This window comes from Vombatus ursinus, unplaced genomic scaffold (genome assembly GCF_900497805.2).
Source record: "Vombatus ursinus unplaced genomic scaffold, bare-nosed wombat genome assembly UNPS02014820.1, whole genome shotgun sequence".
NCBI lineage: Eukaryota > Metazoa > Chordata > Mammalia > Diprotodontia > Vombatidae > Vombatus > Vombatus ursinus.
In genome coordinates, this window is record NW_020954598.1 from 21,482,446 (window position 1) to 21,496,071 (window position 13,626).

The 13,626-nt window shown below is 39.0% G+C and overlaps 1 protein-coding gene across 1 annotated transcript in view; it reads right to left on the reverse strand.

Annotated features, from left to right (window-relative positions):
• DOCK3 (dedicator of cytokinesis 3) overlaps nt 1-13,626 on the reverse strand; it is a 392,714-nt gene that overhangs the window by 35,220 nt on the left and 343,868 nt on the right. The window contains exons 39-40 of the mRNA XM_027837282.1: nt 10,891-10,977; nt 6,170-6,274 (exon numbers count right to left, since the gene is read on the reverse strand). Coding sequence (XP_027693083.1) covers nt 6,170-6,274; nt 10,891-10,977 — 192 coding nt within the window. The remainder of the gene's footprint in view (nt 1-6,169; nt 6,275-10,890; nt 10,978-13,626) is intronic.

Here is a 13,626-nt window from a genome sequence, read left to right on the forward strand (position 1 = left end):
CTTTGCCAAGAACATCCCAAATGGGGTCACAGAGAGTTGGACATAACTAAAATGAACAAACAACTACAACACAAACATGTTCTATGCCTTCCTGCCTCCATGATTTTGTTCATGTCATTCTCTATGTCTGGGATGCTCTTCTACCTAGCTCTTCTCTCCCATTATCCAAGGCTCCATTCACATGCTGTCTTCTCCATGAAGCTTTTCTTGATTCTCTTCTGAGGTCTTGCTTTCTTCTTCTGAGGTATCCCTACTCTGACCCATCCCATCTCACATTTCCCAGCACTCTGTACCTCTTCTCTATACTCATTACAATCTGCTTTTTTTTTTTTTTGGTTTTATTTCCTGTATCATACTACAAGCTTCTTGAAGACATTAGTATGCTTTATCCTTCTCTTTCCCCCTCAGCGCTGGGCATAGAACAAATAGAACTACTTAACAAATGAATAACTTAATGAACAAACCATCACTGTTTTAATAAACGCTTCTTTTAGCATTGCATCCTATCAAGTGGCCCGGGCTTGTAGGCAGGGTTTCATCTTGTTCATTTTGGAAGATGAAGTAACAACTGAGAGCCCTCTTTCTCCTTGTGGTACTTAGGGTCATAGGAAAATGGTTAAGTAGGGATCTCTTTGGAGCCAAGGAATGTCCTTCCAAGACCATGTCACAACAATGAGAGATTCATAGAATCTCCGAGCTGGAAGAGAGCCAGGAGATCATCCAGTTCAACCTGTACTCACACAGAAATCCCTTTTGCAACATCTCTGACAAGTGTTCATCCAGGCGTCCCTGGAACATCTCCAGTAATAGGGAGTCTATTATCTTCTTAGGCAGTCCAATCTACTTTTGGAAATTTTTCCTCATGTGAAGCAGAAATCTATATCTCCAACTTCTATTCATTGCTCCTAGATCTGTCTCCTGGGTCCAAGTAAAAGAAATTGAATCTCTTTCCTACATGAAAAATTTTCAGAAACTATTACATCTCTTAGGAGAGATATTAAGAATTTTCTATTATTCTTCAGGCTATCCACTCCCATATTCCTCCAAGTACTCCATGTATGGCATGATATCTAGCCTATTCCAAATTGGTTGCCCTATTCTGGATGTGCTCTGATTTGTCAATGTTTTTCCTAAAATTTGGTGAGGTGTTTTAACAATCTCTTAGTATGCCATTCCCTCCAGATGTCTACCCAAGACAGGAAAGATCCTGCTAAGGCAGGGACCAACCAGATATTAATCTAGGATCTTGTAAATATTTTACTTAAGACATTTCCCAAATCAGCCATTCAGGAGATGTTTCCTTGTGATACTCTCAACCTTGTCAGGACGTAGAATTTCCAAACATTTGTCATTTTCACTCAGAGAAAAGGAAGAACATTGAAAAGCCTAGTCTAGATGACTAAAATGGTTAGAATGGGATAAGAAAGAAGGGGGAAATAATGAGATCAGAGAGAAAAGTAGTTTATCAATTTATCATTGGAACATATGAACAGTAAATTTTATAAGGCTCTTGCTTGATGAACAGACTGCTTCTCTGTTGCCTTCTGGAACTGGAAGCTAAGGAAGTTGTATAGAGTCAATGCTTTCACAGTCATTCACATCACAGATGTATTCTTATCCCTGAGTAGGCAATTTTTAATGATGCTAAATAAGATAAGCTGAAATTCCCTCCCACCCTCTCCTCAAAGGGGAAGATGGTTTTCTCTGTTTCTAGACGAACAGATAATGTCTTTATAAGGATAAGGGAGGCTGATAGTTTGTAGGAACCATGCTGGTGGGGCTAAAATAATGGCCTATGTCCATTCCTGTGATGACAATGGTGATGGACCAACTTAGGCTCCATGGATAATGTATGAGAAGCAGGAGGGCATATTTCCTAACCTGGAACCATCAGTCACCCCTCCACACTCTAGAAAGTGCCAGTGCCTCTCAGGCAGACAAATTTGAGCAAGTGCTGCTGTTTGCACTGCAGAAAGTATATTCTCAGTGTATCATATTTCTTATGCTGTAACATCAATCCTAGAAGCTGGTGAAATGGAAGATACAGAGTGTGTTGAGACCAAGGAGATGTATATGCATGATACAAAATCCCTAGCTTTCACTTGGCTTGGAAGGGTCTGGTTGGAGCCTGAATCTTCTGACATCATTTGCTGAGAGAACTGGAGGTGTCTTCACTGTGTATGGATTCTCCCAAATCAGATCAGATTTTTAAAAATAATTCACTGAGAGTGGTTTACAGATAGACATAACCCAGATTCTGCCCTGGGGTCGGCACTGCACAAAACTAAACAAGCCCTGAAAAATGGATTTGTCACACTTATGTGAGCCTAAGTGGTGTGGAAGCCAGGATGGCCTGTGAGAAACAGATGACATCACAGCCTTGAGATGGCCCATAGACTGAAATTTTTGGGTAAAATTTGGTTCCTAGTGCATAAGTTGTGGTGCTAAATATGGAGAAATAAGTACTCACTGAGCACATTTGCAAAAAAACAAACAAAAAAAATCCCCTGATGAAAGCTGAGATAAGGGACTAGAATCTATTTCATTGGGGTTTCTGGGTAAGCTTCTTGTTTGAAATGCATCTTCCCTTAATCTTGCTTTTCATTGGTCTACACCTCCATTGTTATCATGTCATCTATTCTGATGCTTATAGCTAAACAGACCATTTCAGAAATTTTTTATACATGATGGTCACTAGAATGAAAGGGGGAGATTAAGTTCTCCTGAAGAGGTAACTTTACTAATTTCTGCCTACTCTGCTATTAGAAACACATAATGGAATATAATTAGGGCATTACTGGGGATTACAATTAGGTATGATGTGCTGGCTGTCACTGTTAATAGCACCAATAGCCATGCTAACTCTACTGCTAGTTAGCCGTCCAGAAAATGTGTTACACCATCTTTTTGAAATGTAGTAAGAATTCTTGCTAACAAAAGACCAGCTTCACTGTGGGTCCAGAAGCTCTTCCTTCTCTTATAACCAATACTCTTTTGCTCATTGATTAAAAATATTCCCCTACATAACAGGGGCCTCTGAGAGCCTGTTCCTGCTGACTGCCTCGTTTGAGAAGAACCAGGCTGTCCCCCAGACCAGTGGTCTTCAAACTATTTGATCACTCACAGGGATGTGCTAGAACCAGCTCTAAATGATATTGTTAAATTTTCAGTGTGAGAATTTGTCTATCAGAAATCAGCATTCACTACAGGTCAGGGCTTCATTTATTGTTTTGTGGATTGTCTAGACTTAAGAGTATTAATAATGCAGATTAAATTTATAAGTATATGCTTTTCCAGAGAATCTGGTTGTTAAAAATTTACCAGCACAGCCATGATTATACACCTTTATCAATAAAATATTTTTGAGTATGTACCTCCAATATATGTATATTTATTTATAAATTTTATATATGCACTATTAGGTATATTATAAAACATTTGCAAAAATAGGAATTAAAAATGAATAAACTATTTGAAAATTCATTTTACTTAGTAACAATACAAAATTTTCTATCACTAAAATTTACACACATGCATATTTAGTGAGAACTATGTGAATGAATTGTTCAGTTCAGTTGTTTCAGTTGTGTCTAACTCTCCATGACCCCATGTGGGATTTTCTTGGCACAGATACCGGAGTGGTTTTGCCATTTCCTTCTCCAGTTCATTTTACAGATGAGGAACCAGAGGCAAACAGGGCTAAGTGACCTGCCCAGGGTCACACAGCTAGTAAGTGTAGGAGCCCAGATTTGAACTCAGGAACAGGAATCTTCCTGACTCCACACCAGGTACTCTACGCACTATGGTGCCACCTAGCTGCCCCATGTGATTGAATAAGGATAAGAATAGGGCCAGGACCTGTGATTTCATTGGTACAAGGCGCTCTTTGGTAAGGAAACTCTCTCTACCAATGCAGGCTAGCATTTTTTATTTTTATTTTTTGCAGTATCACCTTGGAGAGTTGCCTGGAGCACCAGGAGGGCGACTTCCCCAGGGTCACACAGCCAAGAGGTGTCAGAACCAGGTTTTCCTGGTTTCAAAGCTAGCTCTTTATCCACTATGTGACGCTGCCTCCATGACCATTTGTGACCGAATATGCTTCAATATTTTGGAAATTCTTGATTAACTCTTTATGACACAGTGATTTGAAGGTCTGGTCTACAGTCAGTTTATTTTGATACTTAATTTTAGTACTTGAAAAAATACTTTACAAAGCTATGCAGACATCAATGGAAGACGTACAACATTAGCCAAGCTTACTAAATTATCATACTTGTGTTTTCATTCCCCTAGGCACCCTTCACCTTTCTCCCTCCATAAAAGTTTTTATTGAAATTTGGCTAGTGGACTTCCATTTTCCCTGATGTAAATCAGTTGTTCTTATAAACCAATTGAAAGGCATTGCATGTTTATCTTTTTAAAAAAGGGTTCAAAACACGTTGACAACCTCTTGATTTGTAATATCTTTAAAATAGGTTACAAAATTCTGTTTCCAAAATTGAAAAACATGCAGTAGATCTCTTTTAAAGGCAACTTTATAGAGTAGGGCAAGAGCATTGGGCTGGGAATCAGGAGGAGCTGGCTCAAATTCTGCCTTTGATTAATTACTGTGTGACCAGAGGCAAGTCACTTAACCTCTCTGACCCTTAGTATCCTCATCTGACTTAGACAAGATGGCCTCAATAGTCTCTTTACAACTCTAAATTTATATTCTTACGATAAAAAGTTTATAGGTGACACATTTAGATATTTTGTGGCAATGAAAGCTTAGTTTTTAAATGTTGCTAATTTTTATGGCTTATTACCATCATTAGTTAATATTTCAAGGAAATTACTAAGAATTATAATAGTAGATGTGACTCCATATTTCAAATTATCTTGATAATTTCACAAATCTTTGGCCGACTTCTTGTTAGATTTGATTAGACTGTCAATGTTTGTAGTTTACATTGTGACGGCTGAGTTAGCGGTACGTAGGCTCAGTGTCAACTCTATTATCTTCTTGTTACTTGTTTATGCTTGCATTATTAGTTATTTTTTGCAGGAATATTTTAAAGGCCCTTGTTCATTTTGTGAAAGCTAATTTAGTTAAAACTAGATAATGTAATCCATTTAACCAAACACATATATATTGTACCTTATTGTAAGATGCTGAAAGTTAATCAAGTGAGAGTACCACTATCAATCCTTCCACGTTATGGAATTCTTGCTCTTACATTAGGAGACCTCACATAACTTATATGACCATCTGACATATAGATCGAGTGAGGGTGCCAGGATAAATATTTATATTAAATATTAACAAAGTTTAATTTATTTTCAAGATAAAATCAATATAAATAGAAGTTATAATATAATTTTCCCACATTCTAATGGACTGTCTTGCACAACCTCCATCTTGGAGATCATTGTCTTTGACCACATATATTATCCAAAATAACAAAGCCACCATACACAAATCTCTACTCAGACATAGTGCTGAACAGGGAAGATGGGCTGTCGAATCGCTGCCATCAGCACCAAATCTATTATTAGGTAGGTTTTCTTTTATATTCTAGCTCAGTCTTCTAGGAGAAGGTAAAGAAAATAATGTCATTGTAGATGACTGGGGCTGGCCAAAAAATACAGTCTTAACTGAAACCTAGCTCAGTGCACTCTGACTCCTAATAAGGCCAATTTCATTGATTTATTGTGTCTTCTTGCACCTGAATGTCCCAGAGGGCACAGATTGTATCTTTTGTGATGGGTTGCACAGACTTCTTATATGCTCAGTGCCCAAGAAACATACATTTTTGAAGGTCCTAGGCAAATGACTTTAAGACTTAGAAGGTTTTTCCAAGTTTGGATGTTGGATTATTCTCATGTACTTACTCATTGATTTAAAACTTGCCTCCCAGGGTTTCAGTTGATTTAGTGACATAACAACCTTTTAAACTTCCTGATAGTAATTGAAAAGTGCCAAATGTTAAAGCAATAGAGGATGAGGACAGCCAACCCAGTGGAGATGGCCCCACATGCCTTTCAGGCATCCTGATGCCTTCTAAGCAAATGCCTAGAAGAATTTAGTAGGAGAAGCAACAAAGGAGAGAGCAAGGCTCAATAAAATCTGTGTTTTGATAAAATTAGTGAGAAATACTTTAAGTTCCAATGAGACTCTATATTTACTCACCCGGAGGAAGAACGGGAACTTTCTTCCATAGAAACCAACTCTGAAGAACTCAGGCTCCAGACGTTGCTGCTCCATGATGTTATCATAGTAGGTTGCTTCCATTTTCTGTGAACGGAAAAATTAATGAGCTTCACATGTACTTAACAAACTGTCAGTTTCCAAGTCTTGGCATACAACTAGTTTTTATAGCATAAAATGCTTGATATTTTTGGGAAGGAAGTACATCAGCCACAGCTCATGCAGAATAATAGCTTACATTTCCATAGTTTTTTTACACAAGGGCTTTTTGTATTTGAGGATTGGTATTAGGTAGTAGAATAAAGGTCAGCCATAGTCTTAGATGAAGTCATTCCTATCCTGATTGGTCCTTGACTGCTCACAGCTCAGCCCATACAGAGAAAAGAATAGTGGCAGGGAATGGAAACAGAAATTATTTGATAGTTATATAGTTTGAAATGACTTTCTATACCAAAATCCAGATTTGGACTTCTCCTCTCATATGTAAACCCTTATCCTGCTGCAGCTCTCACTCAGACGGGTAGTGATTGGGAATCATTGTCTTTCCCACCTTCGTTTCTGACCTTTGACATATCTAAGCTCCTCAGCCTTCATTTGAGGTCCATGGACTCCCTCTGGTTGTAGCTGCTGAGGGTGGGGAGAACAGCTCAGCTGCCAGCACACCAGATGTATAACATTCCTAGTCTTGGGGGAAGACTGTTTTTAACCTCAAAAGGTTGATTTGTGTACCATGATAGATAGTATTTCAGTTCACCAAGGTAGTGGGAGAGGTGATTCAACCTCAGCTGTCCTAATTTCAGGCATAGGAAAACTAACCCCAGCTATGTGGGAGGACAACACATGTCAAAATCCTGGATCCTTCATCATCACCTGATTCTCCAGGTCTTCTAGACTAAATACAAACTCATTGTTTAAATTAAATCCAGACCCTGGAATTTCCCCTATCGAAAGGACCAAGGGGCCTGACGCTAACCTTGAAAGGCAGATAGATTTGTAAATGGTTATGATTCTATTCTTGGCTTCTGCTGGCCTACGTTCGATAGCCCCTTCAAAGAAGTGAATCATTTACTTCAACTTCAAAGAACTGCAATTTTGTTGCTGGTTACTACTTCTATTAATTTAGGCTGTAACCTCTCAGGCAACCTAGTAGACAGTCTTCATGAGTTGTTTTAGCCAAAAAATCCATTACCCTACAGATAGTCTGGTGGTCTCTAACAGACCTGGAGTCCTTTGCTGAGTCCAAACCTGAAGACTTTCCTGATTGGCTGACCCTGACCTTCCACAGCCTGCAATCCATAGTCTTCAAGAACCCAGTGTCACCTCCATACCACAATGAGGCACGGGAGTAGAATTCTAGCATAGAAAACAGACAAATAAATAAACTCTGCTTCTGGGCTCAAGCAACAGGTTTGGGATGCCCGAGTGGAAGAAAAGTTAGCTGAGTGGCCAGGACACAGCTCCTTGGGTATGCTAAAGATATTGCTTGAGATTTGCTGATAATTTAATCGGACACCAGAATCCAAGACTTAGGCCAACAACCAGAAAACAATTCACCCACCACAGGCCTCTAAATTCACGGGAAGTTACTCACATTGCCTAAAGGGTACCAAAACAGTTTGGGCTTTGAAGACAGCACTAAGGTTCAGGGCATTTGAAAAATTCCTCTATATCATTTCCAAGTTTAAAACAAAATTTTATTGATGACTTTTTTTTTACATAGTCATTTTTCATAGTCTTCACCATAGGTATCTCCCAGTATATTGACCCCCCCTGCACCTGGTAAACTGTTCCCTTTAACGAAGAAGTACAGTGAAGCAAACCCAGTTAATACCATGGCCACATTTGACAGCATATACCATAGAACAAGCCTGTAGACCCTTACTCTGTACTAAGATCAGGAAGAGGATGTGTGGCCTAGCAAGGAGTTCAGAGCACAGGACTTGCAGTAAGAGGACCAGAGTTCAAAGGCCTGCTCAGCCATTTACTAGCTGTGTGACCTTGGGAACTTGTTTACCCTTTCTGGGTCTCGGTTTCCTCCTCTATAAAAGGAGGGGACTGGATCTGGTGGACTTTATGGACCCTTCTGGCTCTAAAGTCCAGAACTAACAGAATACTCTAGATGACCATGGCAGGGAAGAGGAGGGCTGCTGTTACCTTCCTTGTTCTGAATACTCTATTTTCCTTAGTGCTACTTAAGGTCATGTTAACTGTTTTGCCTGTCACTGCTAAATCAAATTCAGCTTGCAGTCGGCTAAAACCTCTAAATCTTTTTCAGACAAACTTCTATATGGCATGTATGCATCTTCCTATTTTGCATGTGAATCTGACCAGCTCTATAAGTAGGAGAATTTACATTTATCCCTATTGAACTTCATCTTATTAAATTTAGTCCAACATGCTGGTCAAGATCTTTTTGGATTCTGTCTGTCATCTAGTGTGGTTGCTGTCCTTCTTAATTTTGTGTCATCTGCAAATTGCAAATGTGCATTCCTGATGCATTGATCCAAATCTTTGGCAAAACTATTAAACAACACTGGGTCAAGCAAAGATGCCTGAGGCACTTCACTGGAGACCTTCTCCAAAGCTGATGTTGAACCATTAGTGACTACTTTTCATATCCAGCAACTTCCCTAACTCCTGTCATCCAGCCCTTATCTCTTGTTGACACAAAAGCTTAAGGGACTTTGCCAAATGCTTTGCTTTTAAAGTCTAGGCAAACTCTCTCTACAGAATCCCCCAGACCCCTTGGTCTAGTAACCCTACCAAAAAAGGAAATGAGGTTAGTATGGCACGACCTGGTAGAATGGCTGGGGCACTGAATTTGGGGTTAATAGCACTTGAGTTTGAATCTCACCTCACTTCTGAGCTGTGTGACCCTGAGGGGTCATTTAACTAATACAGGTTTCAGTTTCCTCATTTGTAAAAATAGGGATCATGATAATATCTACCTCATAGAGTAGTTGCAAAGATCAAATGAAATTACAGATGCAAACTTTGTAAACCTCAAAATGTCACAATTATTAATATTGTTGGTGCTGACAAAGTAATGCTGAACCTTGTGATCACTGTCTGCTTTTCCAGAAGTTCATTAACCATCCTTTTTCTTTAGGAGTGGTGGAAGGGGAGAGAAAGGACTGAAATTAAGCTCAACCTATAGTTGGAGGTGCCACATTTTTTCAAAATTGGAACATTTGTTCTTGTGTAGTTTGGAGTGCTTCTCCTATTCTATTTAATTTTAAAAGATTACTGACAGTGGTTCAGTAATCACATCAGCCAGTTCTCTCAGTCCTGTAGGATATAATTCATCTGGTCTGATGACTTGAACTAATTAAAGGTATTTAGGTACTCTCCTATTATCTCCCTGTATATCTTGGGGTGCAGTGGATAGAGCACCGGGCCTGGAGTCAGGAAGTCAAATCTGGCTTCAGACACATACTAGCTGTATGACCCTGGGTAAGTCACTTAACTCTGTTTGCCTCAGTTCTTAATCTGTAGAATGATCTGGAGAAGGAAATGGCAAACCACTTCAGTATCTTTGCCAAGAAAACCCCAAATAGAGTCATGAAGTATCTGACAAGACTGATAAACAACTAAACAGCATTGATCTTGGGTTTCAACTCCCTATTACCCATTTTTTTCTGTCCTTTCTTACCCAAAGATTATTGTTCTTGGCAGAGAAGACAGAACCAAAACAAGAGTTAATTAGTCCTGTTTCCTTTCTGTTATCCCTTATCATATTCCATCCATCTATCCACCTTGACCAGCTGTCCTAATCTCTGATTCCCATTTTCTATGTGTCTTTTAAATATATTTTCTAAGTAGTAGATTGGGATCAGGATTGGACCTCTGATTTTACTGGCTTAGGAAGCCCCCAGGGAGAAACTTCCTTCCACTGTTGAGGACTGGTCCTTATATTTTACAAGTATGTGAACAAAAATGATAAAGATGATGATGATTTTTTTTTCGTGGTTTGAATCTGTGACTTCACTGGTGCAAGGAACTCCTAGTGAGGAAACCCCTTCTACCAATATTGATCTGTGGCTATTCTGCAATTTAATAATCTTAGAGAGATATTCCAGGCACTGAGAAGTTAAGCCCAGGGCCACAAGGCAGTATGTATCAGAATTTGAATCCGGGTTTTCTTGACTTTGGAGCCAGCCCCCTATGCACTCTGCCATATTATCTCAATAATAATAATAACAACAAATGACAGCAATAGTTTGGTAATTAACTAAAAGCAGATTTTGGACCTAGTTTCTTGGATACCAAATCCAAATTTGGCTCTTTCCATCATAACATGCAGCTTCTTGACAATGGCCACTTGAAGAAGGTATTCTTAAGGGTCCATCTCATATGAAGCCATTTCAGTCCACTCCTGTCCATGCTGTTCTTTCCCTCGTCTGAAGGCCTACTGAACCTGGAGTCTGTATTGCAATTTGGATTTTAGTTGCATACTGCTTTGTATTGAGGGCTCTTCTTTTTTATGTGTAATAGTCTTATCTCTTCTCCTTTGCTCTGTCTCTCATAGCCTGTGATAACACGGGGCTAGGTCCATAGAAAATGCTCATTAGTACAGCATGGAGACTATTTGACTGGAAAATCATTGACAGTTTTGTAAAGTAAAACTGCCCAGGATTGTGGTACTTTTCCAGAAGTCTGTGTTTGTGGTCTAGAGGAGGGGAAGGCGTGCATTATCTACTTACCCGGATCCAGCTAAGGCTCTGGTAATCATAGAGGCTTTCATACTGACATGCAAGTTCCCGGCACAGTGGAATCCCAAATTCCCAGCTCTGCAACATAAACAAGAAGATGGACTTAGCACTGCAGAGAAGCATATCAAGAAGACTAGGAAGATAGTGTGACAACTCACATCTCCCAGATAACTGACTCCAAACCTAAATGCAAACTGCTAAGTGTTTCTTTTTCAAGATTAACATTTAAGTTACAGAAGTCTATCTCCTGATATGGCCTACGTATCACCAGGTAGAAAATCAAGGCCTATGATTTGTCTCATTGACTTATCCAGATCTCATAAGTTATCCTTGGGGGAAAAAGGGAAGCACAAAATGGGGTCTTCTGAAAACTCCGACTTCAGGAGCCTTGTGGGAATGCCAAATACTACAAAGAAGAGGCAGGCACTGGGGCTGCGGGTTGTTATGGTAACGAGACCATGAAAAGTAGCACACTTGGCTCAGTAAGTGGTGCTTGCTTCTATTTCTGCCCTTCTTATGGGAGCCTGGGTTCCCTCTTTCTTCACACTGGAAGTACACCTGGAATTTTTCCCTCAGTCTTCTCTTTCCCATACTATGTGCAACAGCATCAAGGAGAAGAAAGCACTAAGTACTTCATTTGGGATCAAGTTCCCCACAAATCCATCATGGTTTCTATCCTTTGAAGAAATGTATGCCCTATCAATAAAAATTACACAGCCAGTTAGAGAAGATATAAATACACCAAAATGAGTTACAAATGCTCCCAGGCTCATTGAACCAACACATCTTATACATTTGTACAAAACAGATTAGTGGGCCTTTCCATTATGAAATCAATGGTTTCCAATATGGAATATCCCTTAGTTTCCTCTCAAGCTAGAAGTTATATTTCCAGACAATAGCAAACACTGGGAGACCAACCACAAGAACAATTATGTAAGTGCTGGTTAAATAGTCTGAACATCATACAAACATCCTGGTTTCCTGCCAAGAGCATTTTTATTGAGGACTGCTCACTTAGATGATTTGCGAATGATACTTTTCATTAGGTATGAATGTCTTCTCTGCCTGAAGAGTTTAAATAGTAAAGAAGTCAGATGCTTTATTGCTACCATTGTTATTGTTCTTTTTTTTTGTCTAATGGGCATTTTAACTCTAATTTCAAGGCCTGACCCCAATCCAGAGGCCCTCATAAAGATTTGCAATGTAGCTGACAGAGAAATTATAAAGGTTGTCTTTATACATATGTATAAAGACAACCTTTATAATTTCTCTTCTCATATATATATACACACACACACACACATATATATATGAAGGAGCTAAAGTTTTGGAAGGAAATCTGAGTATTGGGGTTAAGATATTAGCTAGGAAGCTATGACTTAGGTTACTCTACTAGCTGCTGTCACATGTAGGCCAAAGAAAAGAGGGTGCTGAATACCAGTCGTATGATGCTCTTCCGCATGGACTCTTCCTTCTTCCCTGGCCACTTTTTAGTCAAGAGGCAGAAGAAGCTCTTCTAAAACTCATTGAATGCAATCTTATTATTTCCACTAGCTCTGTCAATAGTCTTTAAAACTATGCCCATAAAGGACATAAGTGATATTTTCATCACAAAGAAGGCAAGGCATACAGAAGGGAATACAGAAAAGATGATCTGGTAGATGAATGGCTGGTTAAGAAAATGGAATCCAAGAATGAGATCTGGATTTCTGAACCATGACTTAAAATATAGATAAGCTCTAGGCAGGGATGGAGTGTATCTAAAAGAGGCTGGTAAGAATATATTTGCCTGTTGTCTCACAAATTTCATCAAAGGAGCTTTAAACTAAAAAGGATGGTGAAGGGAGAAAAATGCCTACATATATTCACTGATATGTATGCATGTATGCATACACATGTATGTATATGCCTGTATATATACATACATGTACACATATACATACACATCATAAAGAGAAGATATAACATAGAAAGAATAGTTATTCAGACACCCAGAAACTCACAGGAGACTTAATCCAAGAAGGGAACCAGTAGCAAAACTCATGGCCTCAGACGTTTATGCACAAATACAGAAAGTTTAGGCAACAAGCAAGATGAATCTGCAGTCCTAATACAATTTGGCAAATGTGGACTCTGGAAGGGTATATTTTATTTAAAAGAAACAAGATAATAAAAGTGTCTGGGTTGGGGGAAGCATTGCATATTAAGAAGGTATACTTATGTGAAGAAATCCAGGAAGCTAAGGGAGAAAGCATGGTGGAGACGATCTGGATAAAGATCAGTGTTCTCTTGGTTATGCTCATTTCACTCTTCATTACTTCATGCAAGTCTATCAATGTTTTTCTAAGATCATCGAGCTTATCATTTCTTATAGCACAGTAGTATTCCATCACAATCATATATCACAGCTTGTTCAGCTATTCCCCAATTGACTGGCATCCCTGCAATTTCTAGTTCTTTGCCACCACAAAGAGAGCTGCCATAAATATTTTAGAACATATAGGTTCTTTTCCTTTTTTCCATAATCATCTTCGGAAACAGACCTGGTAGTGGTATTGCTGGGTCAAAGGGTATAGGTCGTTTATGACTCTTTGGGCTTAATTCCAGATTGCTCTCCAAAATGGTTGGATCAGTTCACAGTTCTACCAACAGGGAATTAGTGTAATATTGTTTTAAGAACAACTTTGAGTGACTAAGTCATTTTGACTACTATAAATACTCAAA